The following is a 23,450-nucleotide window of genomic DNA, read 5'->3' as shown; positions in this document are numbered from 1 at the left end:
TTCGTTTCCTTGGGCCATAGGTCAACCCCTAGGAAGTAACTGGGCTTTACAATACAATGAGCTGGAGGTCAGTAACAGAGCTTCTGTGTGAGCTTCAAGCCCTCCCCACATGAAGCTCCACAGTGACTGGCCATTTCGTCTGCCTTACTCCTTCCCTTTATCCCTGTCCAATTCGACAACCACTTTTCTCCCTAAGTTATCAGTAGATTATTAGTCCCATTTTATAAACACATTCCCACTAAGGTATCAGTGACTTCTGTGCTCCTGCAGCACTATACTTTAATATAGTTAATAGGAAAAGAGCAGCACTGAACTGAAAAGATAGCATCTAATCCTAGGACTTCAGACATTGGATCAACTGAGTGAAGTCCTTCCGGAAGCTTTCCACTCTTGTATTTGGTCTCCACTTACAATTGGTGGATCAGGAAAGAGGCATAACCCTGCAGAAAGGGCACAGAGGAGAATGGGATTAACTTGATTAAATTATGAGGTCAGCTCTATTCTACCCAGGCTGGTGGGGGACAAAGGCTGGTTGATGCCTTTGAACAGTTAAGGATGGTCAAGTAGGCCTTGTTCTCTTGACAACTTTTCGCTGGACCAGATTTTGACTTGATCATGAAGAACTGTGCCAAAGACCAAGTGGCTCAGCTGGTGTTAGAAACAAGAGGGTCACATTGTGATTGGGCCTTCTTGGCACAAAAGGTCTTCAACATGAAATTATGGGCTCCAATTTTATTAGGAGCATTGTTCACTCTATAAAAGATATTTCTATTAGAATTTAGTACTCTGAAGATCATTTTCTCCTTCTTAAGAAGATGAATGTTTCCTCTTTTGTGGTAAGAACAATGTACCTGATTAGCTTCCCCTTTTCTTTCTTTCTTTCTTCCTTCCTTCCTTCCTTTCTTTCTTTCTTTCTTTCTTTCTCAAAGATTTTATTTATTTGACAGAGAGAGAGAGAGAGAGCACAAGCAGGGGGAGAGGCATAAGGAGAGAGAGGAAGAAGCAGGCTCCCCGCTGAGCAGAGAGCCCGATGCTGGGCTCGATCCCAGGACCCTGGGATCATGACCTGAGCTGAAGGCAGATGCTTAACCACTGAGCCACCCAGGAACCCCCCCCCCCCTCTTTTCTTTAAATGCTAGGAAGCTTTGCTCCTAAAGTGACGTTTCAAATTTAGAAAATAATGTAGATACCTCATAGGTTTTTATTTGCATTCTTTTTCTTAATTGACACTCTACTTTTATAGCTTCCCTTTTTGTAGTTTGTGTAGTTTATATAGAATTTTATAGGTTGCGTTTCCTTATTTCTATTCTTTTTTTTTAAGGAATTTATTTATTTATTTGACAGAGAGAAAGAGCGAGCACAAGAGGGGGGAGGAGCAGAAGCAGAGGGAGAAGCAGGCTCCCTGCCGAGCAGAGAGCCGGAGGCGGGGCTCGATCCCACGACCCTGGGATCATGACCTGAGCCTAAGGCAGATGCTTAACGACTGAGCCACCCAGGCGCCCTCCCTATTTCTATTCTAATACAGTTTTTTTAGTGCACTGGCATTGTGAGCCGCCTCAAGTCATTTGCAAAACAGGGAGTGGCTTAAGACCACTTCAAGTCATTTGTAATACAGTGTTAGTTTTCTAACCAGATGGGTCCTTAGGAAGGAAAGAAACATTTATTAAAAAGTTAAAAAGGTTTAGTTCTAGGTTTTCTAAGGACAAAGAATGTACAGAAAGCATTCACCTTTAGCATGTACACTGTTCTGTTTCGCTGGTCCCCATTCTGTATTATCCCACCAGTAGGTCTGAGCTTCCTTTGTCTGGAAAATAACCAAGTTGGTTCTTCAGCTTTGAGTGAGAAAGAAAAGGAGGAATAATATGGACCCCTCCCTTCACTCCCTTGGAATTGCCCACCTCCCCCAATTGAATGATACATGAAGGTCTCATTCCTCCCGCTTTATGGGGTATGACCAGGGGTGTCCTGAGGCTGGACCCAAAAGCTTGACAGAGCGGCATTTTGTAGCAGACAGATCTAGGGCAGAAGTGTTCTGCATTCCCCTAGAGCATTTTTCTCCCACTTTCCTTTTGTGGTTTCAGAAATCTGTGTATGTTGGTGGTAAGAATCATTAGGTCTTGGACTCAGAGCTCCTTCCTCATACCAGCCTGGTAGTGACTTCAAGTGGGAGGGAGAGTCAGCAGCAAAGTATTTCTCTTTTCCTTCTTGAAGGGGGTGTGTCCTAGGCTTGTTTGCCTACAAGGGCAGCCGGGTGAACCAGCAGTTGCTTAGGTGTCAGTGGACCTGCATGAATGCCCCTGGGCCGCTGTGCAGATATTAATTAGCCATGTCTTTCCAAACAGCATTAAGAAGTGATTGAACTGCAAGTACACTGGAGGAAGGGCTCCCAGAGGCTGTGAAGAGAGGAATCACCAGGTAAGCCTGGAATCTGTGATTTGATTCCTTAGGATACGTATTACTGTCACCAGTATTATCTGTTAATTTGAGATAATTTCCCCTAACCCTGGGGAAAACTCTGATTTCAAGATCCCATTTCCTGAAAAAGGTTAAATAAAGGAACAGAGAATGGAAAAAGCAATGAGCAGAGACAAGAGCGTTCATCCTCTTGGTGCCTGTATTAATTGAGATGATTTGCTGATTCACAGACTCCAAGTTCCCTGACTCAAAGCACACACCTCTCTCTATGGATTACAACCCAGGACCCCCTATTCTTCAGGTGTGCCTGGGAGGTAGATTCACTGGAATAAAGAAGGTGCCACCAGGGATACGTGTTAAAAATATCAATTTCACGACTTCCACTGGTCAGTAACATATTAGCTTTAGCAATCTCTTAAAATAAAAATATGTTTGAGCAGATTAAGTTTATTTTCACTTTAAGATGAATTCATAATTAAGCTTTGCCTGAACCAGTGTAAATCTGGGAAATACTTCCCAACTTAACTCCCTCCTTGGACTTAGAAAAATCGAAAAATTGACCTTTATAATCATTTCCCTGCTCCTTCTCCCTAATAAATATACAGCGATACACTGTATTTTCTGACTGACAGTCCTTGAAAATTGGCAATTTTTCTTTTCCCTTTTTCTTTTCTTTTCTTTTCCTTCCTTCCTTCTTTCTTTCTTCTTTCCTTCCTTTCTTTTTTTTAGAAAAATCTATTTATGTAAACCCGATATCCTAGATAGATGATGGGAAGTTACTGAAGAAAATACAGAAAGAAGGTCAAATTGGAAGAGATGTGGAGAAATGATGTCTGTGGCTTTTCCATGACAATATCCATTAAAGGAATCCTGATAATAACACACATAGGTGGGAAATTAGAGATAGGAAAGAAATAATAAAAATAGATAAACATATATTCTATAATTTATTTGAATATTAGCAGAGCCTTTTATGGTTTTTTTCTGTAATAGAGCCACTGCTAATTATCCAACCATAACCAAAATTAAAAACAGTCTTATAAAAATGGCCACAAAAATAATACTTTATTCAACTATTAGCAAATATTATAACTTTGAGCACATTATTTAGCTTTTCGTGCTCTGGCTACTTAATTTGCAGAATGGTGGCAATAAGCATTAAGATTTAAAATAAGATTTAAATTAAGATTTAAAATACATGTATGCATGTTGAGGCTTCTCAGGTTGACTTGCAAACCCTTCTATTTCGTGCACAGCCACAAATTGATGGGGATTGTTGTTGACATGCCTCATAGGTATGCATGTCCTACTCTCTAAAAAGAGAGTAAATTTCTTTAATTTTTTTTTTTCAAGTCGGGATAGGGTTCCCATCATAGGATTTATCTCTTGTTGTGCTGAAGGCAAGGGGAACACCAGACTTTTGCATCCATACACCCTCTGATGTCATTCATTTCACAATTAAAGGAATGCAACTATTCTCCTAGAAAAAAATAAATGAGCACATTCATTTAAACTAGGGTATAAGTGACTGATTTTAGCACTTTGGTTGGGAGCGAGGGCAAACTGGAAGCAGCAAGAGGGTCCTGGGTATTGATGGGTGTCACCAGTGGTAGGGGTGTGTCACGAGGGGAAAGAGCTCAGAAGGTGGACAGGTGGCATCCTTGGGACAATGTCACTGAATTCTCAGTTTTTCTGAACGCCACTCCTTAATGAAACCATGTTCCACCCAATCTAATCATGTATTTGCAACTTTAACAATATTCTACCTTGTTCTCTTTCTAAAGTTCTTTGGCAGGAAATACCCATAGCTACAGAAAAGGGGAAACCCTGTTCCCAAACACATCACGGAGTTTGAGTTGTGTGTGAGCAGGGAAGCGCTCACAGGATGTCAGGGTCTCCACAGTTCGAGATGAGCTAGATACCTGGTCTTAGCAGCTGTGAAAATAATCTAGAAACTTGGAGGGATAGTGCAAAAGGTCTATAGCATCATGGCCTGACACGTCCTCTCTGACACGCCCTGCCGGTTCCAGGCTTGCTGAAATCCACAACCGTGGTACCCAAACCCGTGGGGAAGCGAGGCTCTCTTACCCCCCCACCCCCGCACAAACGACAGAGCATCTCAGAGGCTCCTGTCTGATGGCAGGTGGAAACCCAGAATTCTGAGATGTTGAAAATGAAAATCCATAAGAATTAATAAGTGTGAAAATGCCCTGGCATTTCATGGCATTCATTCAGTCAGTTGAATAAATGATATGTAAACAGAACAGCAGTGAGGTATGTAGCCCTCAAACTGTGCAAACTGGAGTTAAATCTTGTTGATGGGGGTTCTCAGGCCCCCGTGGAGTCTCTGTGTCTTCAGTGCAAATGCCCGTTTTTAATCTCTGAGGCCCACAAACCTCGGAAACTCTAGTTTTTCATTTTGTTTTAAATAAAGTCTTTTAAAATAAAGACTTCAAATAAAGTCTAAGATAATTTCCTTGTTTGCTTACTTAAAAAGTCAAGCCAGAAAAAAAAAATATAAATGGCTAATAAACATCTGAAAAAAAGAAGGCATAATCTTAGGGATAATCAAAGACATGGAAATTAAAACTATTAGACAAAAATTTTGCCTATCAATTTGGCAAACATTAAAAAAGGTGCTGGGGACAGTGTGATGAAACTTGTTGCTTTTTTATCATAAGATAAAATAAAAAAACTGATCATAAAAGTTCCTTTATTGTTTAGGGATAAGCAGGTGTTTACTATAAATTTACAGTATTAGGTAGCTTGTCACAATGGAACAGATCCATACCTGCAAAGTTTTGGGTAAAGAGACTTTGTATTAAGCAGATTATATTTTCCATGAAAGCCCTGCATACCTGTGTTTGCAGTTTAGCCCAGTTTTGCTTGAAGACTTCCCTGTGCTTAATCTCTTAGAGAATCAGGCTAATTGTTTCTCATAAGAAACTTAATGTTATATTTCTTAGGCATATAACACTCTACTATGTTGTTGACCAAAATTCCAATTAAACAAGTAAGTAGGAGAAGAAAAGACACAGCAGAAGAATTTACAAATATTTAAGTCAGATTTTTATTATATATTGAAGGTGGCCTTTAAAACTAATAAAGAATTATCAAGGTGTCTTGCTAAAAGAATGGTTTAGTCAAGAAACGTAGTTGGGATAACTGGTTGTTCCTTTGGAGGAAAATGAAAGTAAATGCTTATTTCATACCAAAACCTAAAGTAACTCCAGAAGGATTAAAAGTTTAAACACATTTTAAAATTAAAGAAGGTTTAGAAGAAAATATATAAGAATATTTTTACACTCATTCTATAAAAAAGATTTTTGAACGTGACTCCTAGTTTAAAATACATAATGGAAAAGAGTGACAGATGTGATTTCATGAGCTCTTGTGCAGAACATAGAAAGTTAAAAAAATTTTAACAGAATTTATAACAGAAGTGACAAAGAGCTAATATCCATGTTATGTAAAAGTTCCAAAGAAGCAGTTCTTAAGAAAAAGTAAACATTCCAATAGGAAAACTATGGGGAGGGCATTTTAACCACGCTGATCAAAATTCAAAATGTATAGACCTTTTGAAGCGGCACTTTACTCTGACCTGGAAAAATCCCAGTTTTCCCAGAATTAAGGATGTCCAAGAAGAAGCTTAACAGAAGGAACGTTTGAGGGCAGATTGTAGGAGTCCAAATAACGCATTTGCCGCCATAATGCGTGTGCTTTTTATCTGAACATAGTGTGGGGCCTGGGAGGTTTTGGAATATGGACTGACCTAATATTTGCAGGATAGGTGGAATGCCCGGAAGCTGGTTCTTTGTCTAGAAGAATCATTTGGGGAATATGTTTGGCAAACTTGCTTTTACTCATTAGGAAGTTATGATGAAAATACTGTTACTAGGCATTGGGAAACAAAGAATGAATGTTCTTTAGTATATTTGAAATAATTAAGATTTATCAGTCTAAGCATTGAACGAAAGTTGGATATCAGTTTTACTCTTATTTTAAAAGGTACCCAAGAAGAGCTTGTAGCATTTTTAATCTGACCATTCACATAAGAAGATGCCACAAAGCTTGTTCTCTGGTTCTTTCCAATAGGCCTGATAAAGTGTTTTTTCATCCTTAGACACTGACAACACATTTGCTAGGAGGATAGCTTTGAAACGTATATTATTCTTTTTCCTGAACAAAGAAAGCTTATTTGTAAGGAACTCAGATGGACGTCAAATTAACAATCCAGGACCTTATTAAAATCATCTCCCAAGCAACAAAATGCACTGGCTCAGAGTCCAAGAGAAATATTAGATTCTTCGGGGAGAGAAATTGAGAGAAATAGTTGATAAATTCTTTTTATTTAGAATTTAGGTCTACCCTTCTCATTTTCTGCAAGCATGAAACAGAAATAATCCCCACTTTATTTACAAGATTGCCAAAATAACCAAATCAATGCATAGGAGAGCATTTAGTAAATTACAAAGAATTTTTCTTATTTCTTATTATGTAACCATCACTTCCCTCAAGTGCTATTCAAGTACTTTTTCAAGAGAACAATCTAAGAGGAAGTTCAAATTCCATGGGTTTTTACCTGCTCTAAGTAAGCAGAGTCATGTGGGGAAGATGGGAAATAAACCTGACCTGGGGATTCCCGGAAGGCTGGGTCCCTACTGCTGAGCCAAAGGCTTGGCTGAAAGAAACAGCTTGGCACCTTCTCTGGAATGCCATTAATCGTCCTTTAAGGGCTTGGTGCTGATGTTGGCTCTACTGAACCATAAATGACAGGAGAAAATCTTCAGTTACAAGTGGTTGGGAAAGAGCCAAGCCCCGAGGCTGGCGGTCAGGCTCTTACAACGGGACTGAGCTGGACTCGTCTGTGGGAAATGAACTCTACCAGGACATCGGAAGAAGTATTGGGTGATGAGCTAAGAACAACAGATCATCCTGTATCTTTGCTGAGATACAAAGTACAGAGGAAAAAGCTTTAAAAAGCCCAGAATCTTTGTTAGTGGGGAGCACACAGCCGTGCTAGGCTGACAGCACCAGCAACATGAGAAATGCTCTGCAGCCAAAGTTCCCATGCATGGGAAAGGACACACAGACTTGTAAAAAATGTTTCTCAATTTTTGGATCGAAGAGGATCCGACGAAGAGGTAGGGTCACACACTGGACTCTGAAGGGACATCCATTCAAGGAAACATGGCAAGGTTTAAAATAGGGAACAAAGAGACCCCAGCCACCCAGCAGTTGGTTTCAAAAGTGGGTCTGGGTCACTGCTTTTGGAGTTTCCCTTAATGGGCGGAGCTAATGTGTATGAATGCCTGGCCTGACTGTGCTGTGAACCACACGTGCCTGGCACAGTGCCTGGGAAATTGGAGGCTCTCAATATTCAGTGGTTGAACAAATTAGGGTTTAGCAGATTGGTAAAGCGTCCTGGGAAGGAATGACAGAGCTAAGTCGTTCCTTTTGTCTCTTCCAGCCTTATGATTTTAGGATTCTCAAAAATCACACCTCTCTTCTCAACCCAAGGACTTCATTCTTAGTAGGTGCTCAGCCAATCTCAACAGATGTTCCAGAATTATAATAACCAGTTTGAGGAGGAAACAGGTATAAAGCCCAATAAAACATGTTAATCATTCCCAGCTTAGATTTGATGACCAACAGACACTAAAGAAAAGAATAATTAAATAAATAATACCCAAAGAGAAACTGGGAAATGGGCATATAACAATAGAATCTGAATGTGAGTGGATCTGAGCTCACCTTATCCTATATTGCTTATTTTATAGAAGAGGAAACTGAATTCCAGCATGGTTTGTTTTTTTCTTTAACTTTCGTAAGTTCTGACAGATAAAAAACAAACCTGGGGTTAGATTCTAATTCATCTAGCTCTTTTCCATTATGCTGATACAACAGAAGCCACTAAAAACATGCTAAAATGTAAAATATCTGCTTCAAATTGTACTGTGCACACATATTTATGTAGATACTCACTGAGATTTTAGATAACTTTAAATTGTAGTTCTTCCAGAAGAAGTGTGTCTAGCTCAAGATTCACCACACCTCCCAATATTTTTCTAGATGTGAATTGGTTTTCTTCTTTGTCCCCACCTACCTTTTCACCTGACCACTACCAGATCTGCTTACTTAAAGGAGAACAAAGAAACTCGTTTCAAAGGCAAAAGGCCCAAGGATTCCTCCATAAAGATAGATCCCAATGAAAATGTTACCAGGGGCGGCTGGGTGGCTCAGTTGGTTAAGCGACTGCCTTCAGCTCAGGTCATGATCCTGGAGTCCCTGGATCGAGTCCCGCATCGGGCTCCCTGCTCGGCGGGGAGTCTGCTCCTCTCTCTGACCCTCCTTCCTCTCATGCTCTCTGTCTCTCATTCTCTCTGTCTCAAATAAATAAATAAAATCTTAAAAAAAAAAAAAAGAAAAAGAAAATGTTACCAAAACTTTATAAAATAAAAGGTGAAATAAAACCAAGGCTTTACAGGTCCTCTGCTGGTAAAACAATCAGTTCTGTTTGAGTCATGATGTCCTTCAGATCCTAACTGGAGATGGGCTGTTTTCCATTAGTGTGTGCACGTGTGTGTGTGTGTGTGTGTATGTGTGGTATGCACGTGTGCCCATGTGAGTCCAAGACAGAGAGGAGGGAGACAACTCTACTGGGAATTCTTCTATTTATAGAGGAAGAAACAATCCCCTAAATATTGGTGCCAGGAAAGCAGCCCAAGTGGGCAACAGTGTCTAAGATTAGAATGTTGCTAAAAATGCTGGCAAGTATAGGAGTGAGCAGTTCCAACTCAGAACCGCTGTTGATAAGGTGACAACTGTGGACATAAATAAATAATATTTGGAACCCATAAAGACGTAACTGGAAAAATGGAGAGACAATGGACAGCCTTCTCTAGAGGCATAGTAGCAAATCCTAATGATTGTTCTCTGCAAACTGAAGGACAGGGATTATCAGGAATGAATTCACTTGAATGAATTCAGGGAAGTGAGGGGGGTTCTACCATGGCCAAGCCTTCCCACTGCAGCTGGTGCCAACACAGCTGTGGGTCAGGCATCATCGGCCCCCAGCTGCTGCAGAACGAGTGATGCAAACACACATACTCTGATGTCAACAACAGCTCCTTGTCTATGGCAGGGGCACATAGATTCTGAGAAGGTTTTAATAATAAGGACCTTTTCAGCTTGGAAAGGAAGTGCTGAAAACACCATGAGGGTTGCCTCTAGTAAAGTCAGAGTTAGGTGGGATGTAAGGTTACCCTAGACACACATACACACACACACACACACACACACACACACATAGAGTATTTCTTGACATCCACACTGTCCAGGACTCTCTTTTGAGTCAGATAATTCAGTTACTGTAACAATGTATTTTTATCACCTTGAGGCTGGGGTCCATCCTTCCATTTACATTGTGGTGGCCATTGACCCGGGAGCACTTTTTATTTGATAAGTTAATTTGACTTACAATTGAAGGCAAATTCTGACACAATTCAGTAAGTAACTATAAATAGTGGTGATGAAATTAAAATATTAGTAATGCTAGCATTAATTGCTAACCATAATTGAGGCTTACCACCTGCCAGGCATTGTTCTGGGTACTTTACATGCAATAATGCATTCAAATCTCCGAAGAACCTCTGAATTAATACTATTTCCTCCATATGATAGATTAGTAAACTGAGGTATGGAAAGCCTGAGAAAATGTCAGAGGGCATCTACTTGATAAATGTCAAAGCTGGTCCCTGAACCCAGGGCAATCTAGCCACAGTGCTTGGGTCCCATGTACCTTGAGATACCATTTTCCCACCTTTGACTAGTTGTCAAATAGAGGATGCCCAGGTAAATCTGAATTTCAAAAAAACAACAAATAATTATGGACAATGAATAGTGTCTCAAATACTGTGTGGCACATACTGAATATTAAAAAATTAGTCGTTATTTATCTGAAATTGAGTCTTCCAACCTTATCCCAGAGGGGGGTGTATGTACCAAGGAAGCAAAGAAAACATTTTGATTAGTTTGGGCTTTGGTCCCAAACCCCAGAGTAGAATTCAAATCACAGGTTTGGCCTCAGCACCAAACTCCTGTTTCCTATCCCAGAACCAGTCTAGAATAACAACTCTTAAACCTGCCTGGAGGTCAGCATCCCTGGCTGGGCCTGGCCTGTCTAAGGTTTAGTAGGATTTAGGGTGGGAGGGGGGCACCTGTATTTTCTAATGAGCTTCCAAATATATTCTTTTCTCTCCCTCCTCTTCCTCCCCCACCCTGTCCCTCTCTTCCTCCTCCTTTTTTTTTATCAAAATCTTTTTTTTTTTTTAAGATTTTATTTATTTGACAGAGAGAGACACAGCGAGAGAGGGAACACAAGCATGGGGAGTGGAAGAGGGAGAAGCAGGCTTCCCGCTGGGCAGGGAGCCTGAAGCGGGGCTCGATCCCAGGACCCTGGGATCATGACCTGACCTGAAGGCAGACGCTTAACGACTGAACCACTCAGGCGCCCCTTCCTCCTCCTTTTTTAAAGTCCAGCTATTCATGATTGGCCTACGGAGCAGTGACTGGGGATCACAGGTCTGAAACCCTGACTGTAAGTAACAATTTACCATTTCTAGCAAATCTAAGGAGACAGCCCGGAATATACCCACCACATGGGAGGAAGAGGGGAAAAGAGGCCAAGAGTATGACAGTTTCCTCACAAGGCCCAGGCTGTCATCCAGGCCTTCTTGATTTGGGTTTGCAGCCTCAAGCCTGGACAACATGAGGGAGAAAGATTTTTTCAGAGAGAGAGATATTGAGAGAAATGATTGAGAGAAAGAGCCGTAAAAGGGTCAGGCCTTCCATTTAGGAGCAGGCCCTGGCTCGAGGAGAGCGTAGGTCACACCCACATGCATGGTGACTGTTTCCCTCTTTGAAAGGTCCAGCACTAAAGACCATGGTCCAAACAGTGCTCAGTGTCAGGAACTGACATTAAATAGTTTTCCCTGGAAGCCGAGAAAAAGAATGGGGTTGGAAAGAGACAAGCTTCCTCTGCAATGTGGCTGCACTCAAAGAAGGTATTGGTAAATTAATTTAGTAGGATGTGACAATTTACCAAAACAAAAACTAAAAACCCTCCACCCAATAAAATAAAGACAAATAATTATATTACAAAGCTGTAGTGATAAAAACAGTGTGGTACTGGCACCAAAAAACAACAAAAAAAGACACATAGATCAATGGAACAGAATAGAAAACACAGAAATGAACCCACAACCATATGGTCAATTAATCTTTGACAAAACAGGAAAGAATATCCAATGGGAAAAAGACAGTCTCTTCAACAAATGGTGCTGGGAAAACTGGACAGCCACAGGCAGAATGAAACTGGACCACTTTCTTATACCATACATGAAAATAAAAATAAATTCAAAATGGATTAAAGATCTAAATGTGAGATAGGAAACTGTAAAAATCCTTGAGGAGAACACAGAAAGTAACTTTTTCGACATCAGCCATAGCAGCTTCTTTCTAGATATGTCTCTTCAGGCAAGGGAAATAAAAGCAAAAATTAAGTATTGGGACTTCATCAAAATAAAAAGCTTCTGCACAGTGAAGGAAACAATCAACAAAACTCAAAGGCAACCTATGGAATGGGAGAAGATATTTGCAAATGACATACCTGATAAAGGGTTAGTATCCAAAAAATATAAAGAACTTCTAAAACTCAACACCCCAGAAATGAATAATCCAATTAAAAAATGGGCAGAAGACATGAGTAGCCATTTTTCCAAATAAGACATACAGATGACCAACAGACACATGAAAAGATGCTCAACATCACTCACCATCAAGGAAATGCAAATCAAACTACAATGAGATATCACCTCACACCTATCAGAATGGCTAAAATCAACTACACAGGAAACAAGAGACGTTGGCGAGGATGTGGAGAAAGGGCAACCCTCTTACACTGCTGGTGGGAATGCAAACTGGTGCAGCCATTCTGAAAAACAGTATGGAGGTTCCTCAAAAAGTTAAAAGTAGAACTACCCAGGGGCGCCTGGGTGGCTCAATCAGTTAAGCATCCAACTCTTGGTTTCAGCTCAGGTTATGATCTCAGGGTCACAACATCAAGCCCCGCATCAGGCTCCACACTCAGCACGGAGTCTGCTTGAGATTCTCTCTCTCTCTCTCTGCCCCTCTGCCTGCTCTCTCTCTCTCTCATAAAATAAATAAATAAAATCTTAAAAAAAATATAACTACCCTACAATCCAGAAATTACACTACTAGGTATTTACCCAAAGAATACAAAATACTAATTCAATGGGATACATGCACGCCGATGTTCATACCAACATTATCTACAATAGCCAAATTATGGAAACAGACCAAGTGTCCTTTGACTGATGAATGGATTAGGAATATAAAGGAATGAAATCTTGCCATTTGCAATGACATGGATGGAGATGGAGAGTATTATGCTAAGCTGAAATAAGTCAGTCAGAGAAAGACAAATACCATATGATTTCACTCATATGTGGAATTTAAGGAATAAAACAAATGAGCAAAGGGGAAAAAAGAGAGAGAGGCAAACCAAGAAACAGATTCTTAACTATAGAGAACAAACGGATGGTTACCAGAGGGGAGGGGGGTGGGGGATGGGGAAATAGGTGATGGGGATGAAGGACTGGGTGTTGTAAGGAAGTGCTGAATCACTATATTGTACACCTGAAACTAATATTACACTGTACATTAACTAACTGGAGTTTGAATAAAAACTTGAAAAAAAACCAAGTAGAAATATCTAAGGGCACATCTCAGAAATAATTAAGCTCTGTTTCACGTAATTGTTCTGTTATTTATACATACACACTGATACATTTTATTATATGTGTGTGTATATATGCACATGTTATAAAATATATTTCTTTTTATGGGTCCTGATCAAAATGTTTGAAAAACACTGCTCTATGGATAAATGTCCATCACTTTTGGAAAGCACAGAGCTGGCTAGAGGAAATAGGACCTAGAGCAGATGAGTTTTGAGAAGCAAGATCTAGAAGAACAATCTGGAGCACAGGCTGTGCCCAAAGTTAAATAGTAGCTTTTTGAAGGAGCTTTGGCAAGCAGGAAGGTAGGGACAGGAGAGGACTATTCACCTAAGGGGTGAAGGGAAACACAAAAGTTGTATGTGTTTCATTGCTTACTTTTCATGCTTCCCTAGAAAGCCCTGGAAAGGGTCTCTGCTGACATGTAGGCCACGTCAGTGGTAGTCTTTACCCTGTCTCTAACATCTTTTTTCTTTTCTTGCAGATCAGAGAACAAAGTGTGGCGCAGTGCTGTCAGGCATGGCAGGGTTTTATGAGGGTTAAGGCATACCTGGGAAACAAGGGAAGGCCTGGAAGGGAGGGTCCAGCTCTGTGTTTTCTATGCTGCTAACCGAGGACACTTATTTTAATGGTGGGTTAGTGAGTTTGGGAATTAGAGTTTTTCATCGTTTCCCATGGAGATGTGAAAGAACGTGGAGAGGCCATAGGGACGTATTCCTTCATTTCCGTCATTGCTATCCAGTACAACTTTTCAAAAAGTGTGGTTAAAACCCTACATAACGCAGAATGTGCCATCTTAACCATTATTAAGTGTGCAGTTTCAGTAGTGTGAAGTGTATTCACATTGTTGGACATCAGATCTCTGGAACTTTTTTGTCTGGCAACACTGAAACCTATATCCATTAAATAACAAGTCCCTGTTTTTCCTCTCCTCCAAGCACTTGGCAACCACCATTCTACTTTCTATTTCTATGATCTTGACTTCTTTAGATACTTTATAGAAGTGGAATCATACAGGATTCATCTTTTTCCAATTGGCTTCTTTTTTTTAATCTAATGCCCTTGAGGTTTATCCATGTTGTATCACGTGACAGGATTTCCTTCTATTTTAAGGCTGAATGCTATTCCATGCCTAATAAAACTTCTGGCAATAATGGAAGTGTTCTGGGCCGCCTGGGTGGCTCAGTCACTTGAGTGTCTGGCTCTTGATTTTGGCTTAGGTCATGATCTCAGGGTTGTGAGATCGAGCCCTGTGTCCAGGTCCCCACTCAGTGCGGAGTCTGCTTGAGACTCTCTCTTTCCTCTCCCTGTATCCCTCCCCCTGTGCACTCTTTCTCTCTCTAAATAATAAATAAATATTTAAAAAAAATAATGGAAGTGTTCTGCATCTACACTGCCTGACATTGGTAGCCACTAGCTACATGTGGTTATTGAGCACTTGAAATGTGGCTGGTGTGACTGAGAAATTTCATTTCATTTCATTTCATTTTATTGTAATTAAAATGAAAATTTAGATTGCCACATGTATCCGGTGGCTACTGTATTGGACAGAACAGTTCTAACTTACTGTGATATTTTTTGTTGATACCAAATAACCTGGGTGTACATGATTAATTTTGTGACCATGACTATGTGCTGAATTTTGTCCAAATTATTCTGACATAAGCATGACTTGAGGATAATTTGTTGATATTTACATCAACTATAAAGAAAGAAATCTGGGTTGGTTCATTATTATTTTTATGCTTAAACACTCTGATTCTATCCTTATATTCATGGTTCTAAGGATCTTCGGTTATTTTAATGCTTGTTTTTACTGAGATGAAAAGGAAACGGTGAAATATAAAAAGGCTGGATGTTAAATGCATTTGGTTGCAAAGTTAAGCAAGTCATGATTTTAAAATAGCCTCTGTTTAGTCAAATGTGATCATTGAGAAGAGAGCTCTCGATCAGTTTTCTAGGCAGTTTGTAAAGATGGAAACTTACTACTTCTGCTACCGGAGTGGAAGTAATGGTATCTCAGGCTACGTAGACAAAGTGGAAAAATCATCAACCACTCAGGCTTCTGATCTGCTCAGTTAGCCCTACCGCTGTGTACATTCTTCAATTTTGGCTTGAATGACTTGTTTTTGTGCCTCAGCCTTGCATGGTACATCCGTTGTCTAGCCACAGACTGTGGCCCCAGTTGTTTACGTTGAGTCTGGGAGAAGGAGCGAGGCCAGCTGAAGATGCAAGTCTGCACGCTCTGGCTCATCTCTTTCTTCACCCTCATTGAAGGCCAGGAAGGCTTCCTGGGGGTGAGTTGGCATATGCCCCGTTTTCCCTCTCTACCACCACTCTTCTCTCCCTCTGCACTTTGAAAACCCGTCACTCTCTCAGCCACTGGAACTACATAATTTAATAGACTTGGAATCAGAAGTCCTGGGTTCTTGTCTCAACATGATCCACATTAGCTATGTGTAGCCTTGGACAAACAGTTTCATCTCTTGAAATTTAGAGGACCTAACTGCAAAATAAGGAACTGAGCCATCGTAGAGATCTCTTCTAGCTCAGTACATTCCTTTCTATGGTTTCTTTGACCAAGGAAAGGCATAAAAATTGGCATGGTCAATCCTTGGACTCTCTTCCCTAACTACACTAACTTTCTTGACGCTTTCATCTAGGATCATGGTTTTAATGTTCTCTATATTCTGATGGCTCCCAAATTTACATCTGCATCTTGACCTTCTCCCCTGAACTCTACACCCACCTATCTACTATCTCTGTGGTATCTCCAGTTGGGTGTTGAATAGGCCCCTTAACCTAATATGTCCAAAACTAAATTCTTGATTTTTTTTCCTCACCAAACCTGCTTCTCCTTTCCCATCTCAGCAAGTGATATCATTGTTCTTCCGGATGGTTGGGCAAAAAACTGATTTTCATGTTTGACTCTTCCCATAATCCCTATCTAAACCATTGGCTCTTGTTTTGTTTTGTTTTGCTTTATCTTTAAAATACACCCAGAATTCAAACATTTCTCACTACCTCTATGGCTACCACCTTGATCCACACCTTCAGTATCTCTCACAGTATGTCTCACCTGAGTTATTTCAATAACTCCTGAGATGCTCTCATTGCTTCTGTGCTTGTCTATTCCTAACATGGCTGCAGGATTGAGCCTTCCAAAAAGTAAAATAGAGCACCGTCACCTCTGTTCAGAACTCTCTGGTGGGTTCCCATCTCACTCAAGTGAAAACTAAGCCGTTGCCCTATAAAGATCTACACAGCCTACCTCCTTGGAGATACTCTCTGATCTCACTGCCTGTCCCTCTCCCCTTACCCACTCCACTGAGCCACTCTGGCCTCCTCATTCTGTCCTCACATGCCAGGCATATTCTTACCCCAGGGCCATTACACTGCCAGGAAAGTTCTTTCTCCAGGGATCCTCACTTCCTCACCTCCTTCAGGGTTGTGCTCAAAAGTTGCCTAAGGGAGGCCTTCCCTAGCCACCTCTCCACCATCCCTGACTTGGATTTTAGATCCATAATTTCAGTTCATCTGGGAGAGCCAACAAGGCCTAGGAAGTACATCTTTACAGAACCCTTCCATAATTATTCTTGTTTTCTTTCAAACAGAGAAATGAAGGCATCAAAACAAAAAGAGGACTCAGTGTGAATAAGAAAAAGCATCCAGGTGAGTCTCCCTTAGGGAGTGTGGTGCAGTAGACCTTGGTGCCAAGGGACCAAGGTTCCAACCTCAGTGGTGTTTCTGACTGGTTGTATGATCTTAAACACACTATTAAACACGTTGAATCTGGGAAATGAGAATAATTGCAATCCGTACAAGCAAAACATTTGTGAAGATTAAATAATACATAAAAGCATAGTATCCTGCACCATACCTGGCAAGTAGCTATTCCATACTCTTCTTTTCCTTCCTTATCTTAATCCTAACAGTGTTAATTAGTGGGCACAGCCCTTAGTCTAGGAATAGGTTGTGTTCTGAAATTTAATTTGTTGTTCTGATGTTTCAAGCACTGACTATTTCCTCATGGAGACAATGATATGCATAGATGGTTGTTAGGCTCCTGTATCAGCCCACAAAAGCCTTTCTCCAGGGCAGTGATCTGTCATACAACAGTGTGCTAATAGTGTCATTGACCTTACCACCACTCAATCCTGCAATTCTCCAGAAAATGAAATAAAAATTCAACTTGGAATGCCATGAAAACATTTTTCCTGACAGTAAAAATACAGTTAGTATTTAGTGAGCTGTTCCTAGGTGCCAGGCACTATTTTAAGTGCATTAGATGAATTAAATCCTCACAATGACCCTCTGATTTAGGCACAATGGTCATCTTTATTTTACAGATGGTGAAATTAAGACACACGGCTAGGGGGCAGGAGGAATGATTCAAACCTAGTTAGTCTGGCTCCAGAACCAGTGCCATGAGCCTCTGACACTGACTGTTCCCCTCCCCCACCACCGACTTCTTAACTGCTTGGGCGGTGGGAGCAGGAGTCCCCTTAGCTTTTCCTACTTGGTGTGGTTCCCAAGACCTGGGACAGAGGTTCCAGCCTGCAAGGAGAGGGAAGAGTACAAGGCGGGGCTGAGGCTCTATGCAGTGAGATGGTGGAAGTTATGGCAGACAGGAAGCTCTTGTCCATGTTCTGGGACATGTCAGACTCAGCCAACTTCCTGCTACCTTCTTGACTGCTTTCTGAAAAGTCTAGGGATTGATCGGCTGGTTTCCTTCTCTATAAATTTCCCTTCTGCCTGGCTCCCTGGGCCCCTAAGGAATGGGAGAGTCTCAGAGAAGCTCCCCATCTCATCTGTCCCTGCAGAAAGCATGGATGTCTTGAGAAATCTGAGACTTCTAAGAGATTTCACTGCCAGTGGCAATCAAAGGAGACCCAGGATAAAAGGATATTCGCCTCTTCCCTCTTTTTCTCTAAGGTCCTTACATTCCTAATCTGGGGTGCATAGATGAGCTTGGGACAGTCTGGAAACACCATGAAATCTTGCACTATGTTTTATGTGAATGTGCCTAAATGAGTTCTGGGAGGGAGACTACTCCTAGGATTCATAGTCTCTTGAGCCCAGAACACATAACAGCCTCTCCTTAGGGAAACAAAAGGTGCTGCTCAGGAGTGATAAGGCAGAGACGAGGATGCAGAAAGCCTCAAGTAAGGTTTGGTTTGGTTTTGCTTTTGCATTTGCATTTCATATAAGGTACTCAAAGTTGGCTAATTATTGAAACCTTTTCATAGGAGAAAAAAGGGCTCTTTGGAGAGGAAAGTGTGAGACTGGGGGTTTTATACTGAACATCCTTCAAGGAGACTGGAGCTGGGAAAGCAAGAGGGAAGAGTGACTAGGATTTTCTCACCTCTTCTCCCTTGGGTCCTGAGGCGTGAAACTTGACCTTGGATGTGTCCTGAGGAACTGTGTAAAGTCAGGAGGGTGATTGATGCCAGGATGGGTCAGGGAGAGCGGGAGCAGCTGTCCTGGCAGGATGGGAGAATAGACATAGGTCAGGCACATGTGGGGCTATCTGCAAGTGTTCCTCTGGAGGCTCATTTTTACTTAATGTCTGGATGAGCAGAAGTCAGTACAAGCCACGTGGCATAGCCCAGGACCCCTAGACGACATGTGACAAACACTTCCTGGTGGTTTCCTTGGCAATATTTCTCTCCCAGACTGAAAAAGGAGGCTCCTGACTATCTTCCTCTCTTTAGGCCCAGTCCAGGAGTATGAGCTGCTGCTTCAGGTGGCCTATAGAGATTCCAGGGAGAAGAGAGACTTGAAGAATTTTCTGAAGCTTCTGAAGCCTCCATCATTATGGTTACAGGAACCAATGAAGATTATTAGAGCAAAGGCCACTACATGTAAATCTGCCCTCTGGGGACTGGGAGTGGAAGAGGGAAGGTGGGCAGCAGTTGGGATAGGTTAGGTTATGCTATGGAGACAATCATCCCCACAATATGTGTGGCTTGAAAGAACACATGTGTTATTTCTTCTTCATGCTACATCTTTATTGCAGGTTGGCAGCAGGGTTGTGTTGGTGTGGTCACTTGGGAATCCAGGCTAATGAATCACACACTATCTCAAATGTACCCAGTTGGAACCCAAAGGAAATAGAATATTCAAGGGTTTCACATTGGTAGTTGAAGTCTCCAACTTAGAAGTGACACACATTAATTCTGCTCATAACTTATTGACCCCAACTGGTTTCATGGCCCCATTCAACCTCAGGAGGCCAGGATATGTCATCCTACTATGTGTCCAGAAAACAGCTAGAAGTAATGGACAAACAGCACTAATGATTACAATGCTGGGTTTCAGAGATGTTAAATGATTTGTTTAAAGCGTTAGTTCTTAAAGTGTGGTGCCCACATTAGCAGCAGCAGCAGTATCAGGGATCTTAATGGAAAAGCAAAGGCCCCATCCCAGACTTACTGAATCAGAAACTTTGGGATGAGACCCTCCAGGTGATTCTGACACATGACAAAGTTTGAGAATCATTCACTATATATCATAATGCATATTTTCACAAAGATGTCTGGTGACTTCATCCCAATTTTTTGGTCTATTATAAAGGATGCCTTTTAATGGGTGTTTTAGGTCAGTCAGTAGGGAATGAGCACACAGAATTGGCTGATGGAATTTTTCTTCATGACTCTCAAGAAAAGAAAAAGTCTCTCAGTGTTTGCCATCTTGCTTATGGGACCTACCCAAGAATGGTGATAGGTGGATGGGAGGAGCTTCCAGTAAAATAGTGGAAAAATACCTTCTAGAACTCTCTTAAATAACTGTCAGGTTAACACACCCTCTTCTGCTTCTCTTTCCCATTCCAAGGGCTATCTACTGGGCATCCATCCTTCTTTTGGATGCTAGACCCAGCCACTTGATTTTATGTTTGCTAAGTGTCTGGTATCAGGCTCAGAATCTATTGAGTTGGACATATCCTTACCTTAAACCTATTGCCATCCTAGTTTTATCCTTCTAGCTCTTGATGAGCACACTTGGTTCAGATTCTAAGTCAGAGCCAAGGGTGAGAACTCAGCGTTGGTCAGTTTATAAACCAGATCCTGTGAGACCAAGCCCTGCTTTTTTGTGCAGACTGCGGCAACCAGAATGGGGTTTTGCACTGTGCCTGTGAGGATGGCTACACCTGGTTTTCTCCCTCATGCCTTGATCCCCACAAATGCTACCTTCACACGGCTGGAGGGCTCCAGAGCTGTCACTGTCATCTCAACAACTTCACCCAGAGCATCAATTTCTGTGAAAGAACAAGTAAGCACAGAAGGGTACTAGGAGGAGAGCTCTGGTGGGGGTGGGGGGAGGGGGGCCCTCGGCCCAACATGCCACAGGGAGGGAACTCTAGCTCCTCACCCATGTGTTAACTCTTTGTCTCCCTGAACAGAACTCGTGTTTGCAGGGTCATCAAAGGACAAGACAATATACCCCACTAGACCTAGCTAGACACAGGGAGAGCTTCACAAGTACAGAAAATTCAGAAATGTGAGTTGATGAGCACTTCAACCTTCATCCAGCTCAGCTCTGCAATTCTGTGATTTTATTGAGATTGAGGGGGATTCATGAAAATCTCAAGTAGGGGAACTGCTTGAGTAAATACAGTTTTTTTTTTTTTCCTGCCTTCTTTTCATGGCTTTTGCCAACATCAATTTCCAGAAAAGAGAAGTCTAGAGAGCAGGGAGGAACACAGGGTGATTATACTGAAATGTATGTTCTAGATGGCCAACAAGTATGTGTACTGAATGCATCACCAAAACAAAAGAGAAGTTAAAGGTCTAGCTTAGGAAACCAGTGGAAGCTGAGGGAGCTAAATTTCCTTAGGTTTATGATCAGTGGATGAAGAAGTGAGCCAAATGACGTGGGCTCCAGGGCCTGAAGGACTTTAGGAAGTTTCCTCAGAGACGACTCCAGTTATCTTGAAGCTCTGGATTCTGGTAGAGCTGTGCAAAGAGAGGGAGAAACTGAAATAACCCAGCTTTCCTGGGCATTCCTGGCTCCCCTTCCCAGGACCATGCCAATTCGCGATGGCCACACGTATTTATTGAACACCATCTTTATACCCAGATCTGAGGCAAATTCTGGGAGGACACAATGAAGCATTTCTCTTTCTCTGAATTAGCAGCCTACCTGGGGAGGCTAGGCTATAATACAAGAAAGAAGACAGTGTAATTTCTTCAACAAATTTGAACGAAAGCCTACCTTTTGAAAGGTGGTCTGTGTCTGATGCATCTTGAGGAGATACAAAGATGGATCAGACAGGGATTACACTCACAAGGGTCTCCCCAAAGTGGAGTGGGGACATACAAACATAAATGCTCACAAACAGATATGTGGGTACAAGAGGTTGTAAAGGGATATGAAAAGAATACTGTAGGAATTTAGAGGAGGGAAAGAATCTTTGCATTTGGAGATCAGGGGAGGTCTTGCAAAGGAAGTACATTTGACTAAGCCCTGAATGAAGGATAATCGGGGTTTGTCCATATGAAAATGGGCAACAACCTGTCCCAGCACAGAAAAGCACCAGCGATGGGCAAGCAAGGGGTATATTGGAATTAGCAAGTAGTGTTTTATTGGTTTTTTTCTTTTTTAAAAATTTTTCATAAGGACGGTGTTTGAGCTCAAAGCCTAGATGAGCACACATTTCAGTGTTAAGTGACTGCCTTTCTTAACCACATGTGGGGGGCACACATTTACCTACTTATAAGGTTGTCTTGATCACCAGCACCTTCTCATTATATTCCAAATCCACAACTGAGAAGTCTAGTTTTGTGTATGCTTCCTATATTATTTTAGGTGAACATTCATTACAAGAAGAAATTGAAATATTGCTGTTGAATAGATGGGCTTCAAATGTACTTCTGTAATTTTATGCTGTAATAAATTCAAGTGAGTAATTTTTATATCTATAAACCTCTTTTTATTTCCCATAGAGGTTTGGGGCACTTTCAAAATTAATGAAAGCTTTGCCAAAGACCTTTTGAATTCATCTTCTCCTTCATACTCCAAATATGCCACTGGAATTGAAATTCAAGTAAGCACTTTCTACTTACTACATAAGAAATTGTTGGCTAAACATAAGTTCAGATGTTTTCAATTCAGCATGCTTATTTAATACATATTCTTAATTATTAACGTTCAATGAGTTATTACAGAGCAGTTAATCGCATTGCCCACAACTGATGTATGTTGAACATTTTCTTTCTGGGAGAGTTTTAGCAGTTGATTTCTTTCAATTTCTCTTGTGTTCACTTTTGCTTATTTATGTGAGTCATATTCTAGCAAGGATTCTTGGTTATTTTCTGTTTTTTATTTGTCAAAAGAAAATTTTTCATGCTCTAGGCTCAATTGTCAGCATTTGGGATTCGTTCCATAAAGAAGCCTCACTTATTAGGGGCTAAAAAGAATTACTGAGCAAAATTCTGGACTGTGTAATGAAGTCTCAGAAAAACTAAATCAGTGTCCGTCTGCCTAGGATGTTGGTTCAGGTGTCATTTTCACTGAAGCCATACACACAAATACTTTCCAGATAGATTCAGTTTAAATGCATATGGAAATGTATGGCTTATTTTTGTGAAGGAGGAAACAGATTTTGGATACATTTATATTATCTGGCACCCAATACCCTATTCTAAGCAATTGGTTCTTCCATCTTTATTAGCAAACTCAAAATAAATGACTGTGTGTGTGTGTGTGTGTGTGTGTGTACAATTCTTAACTGTCATTTGAACTGTATTTGTATAATATGCAACTAACTACCTGCTGTGGTATCTCTTTTCTTTCTCCAGTGGTTCTGTTGGTTTATTTATTATCTGCATCAATTTTTTTTGCTAAATTATCTTTCTTGTATGGGGACAAAAATCAACATATTGCCTCTTTTTCTCTTTGTAAGCTTAAAGAAGCATTCAAAAGAATTCAAGATTTTGAGTCAGTTCGTGTCACCCAATTTCGGTAAGTAACACAATGACCTTAGAAGGGCATCCCCAGAGGGCCGCCTGGGTGGCTCAGTCGCTTGAATGCCCGCCTCTTGATTTCAGCTCAGATCATGATCTCAGGGTCCTGAGATGGAGCCCTGCACTGGGCTCTGAGCTCAGCAGGGAATCTGCTTGAAATTCTCTCTCTCCCTCTCCCTCTTCCCCTCTCCTTTCATGCTCTCTTTCTCTCTAAAATAAACAAATAAAAATTAAAAAAAAAAAAAAGAAC

General features: G+C 41.1%; 1 protein-coding gene across 2 annotated transcripts in view; it reads left to right on the top strand.

The window, feature by feature from the left end:
- Positions 1 to 2,170: 2,170 nt before the first annotated feature.
- ADGRF1 (adhesion G protein-coupled receptor F1) overlaps positions 2,171 to 23,450 on the top strand; it is a 39,858-nt gene continuing 18,578 nt past the window's right edge. The window contains exons 1-7 of one of the 2 annotated variants that reach the window (XM_081828397.1): positions 2,171 to 2,415; positions 15,376 to 15,532; positions 16,850 to 16,907; positions 18,950 to 19,099; positions 20,334 to 20,507; positions 22,181 to 22,281; positions 23,140 to 23,198. In XM_081828397.1, the coding sequence (XP_081684523.1) occupies positions 15,464 to 15,532; positions 16,850 to 16,907; positions 18,950 to 19,099; positions 20,334 to 20,507; positions 22,181 to 22,281; positions 23,140 to 23,198 (611 nt within the window). In that variant the 5' untranslated portion in view covers positions 2,171 to 2,415; positions 15,376 to 15,463. The remainder of the gene's footprint in view (positions 2,416 to 15,375; positions 15,533 to 16,849; positions 16,908 to 18,949; positions 19,100 to 20,333; positions 20,508 to 22,180; positions 22,282 to 23,139; positions 23,199 to 23,450) is intronic. The other variant, XM_031030286.2, reaches the window with a different exon arrangement.

The sequence above is a fragment of the Leptonychotes weddellii genome, chromosome 8 (genome assembly GCF_054177405.1).
Source record: "Leptonychotes weddellii isolate Sample4059 chromosome 8, ASM5417740v2, whole genome shotgun sequence".
NCBI classification, from domain to species: Eukaryota; Metazoa; Chordata; class Mammalia; order Carnivora; family Phocidae; genus Leptonychotes; species Leptonychotes weddellii.
The sequence above is the reverse complement of the archived record's forward strand: the minus strand, read 5'-3'. Positions and strand labels throughout refer to the sequence as shown.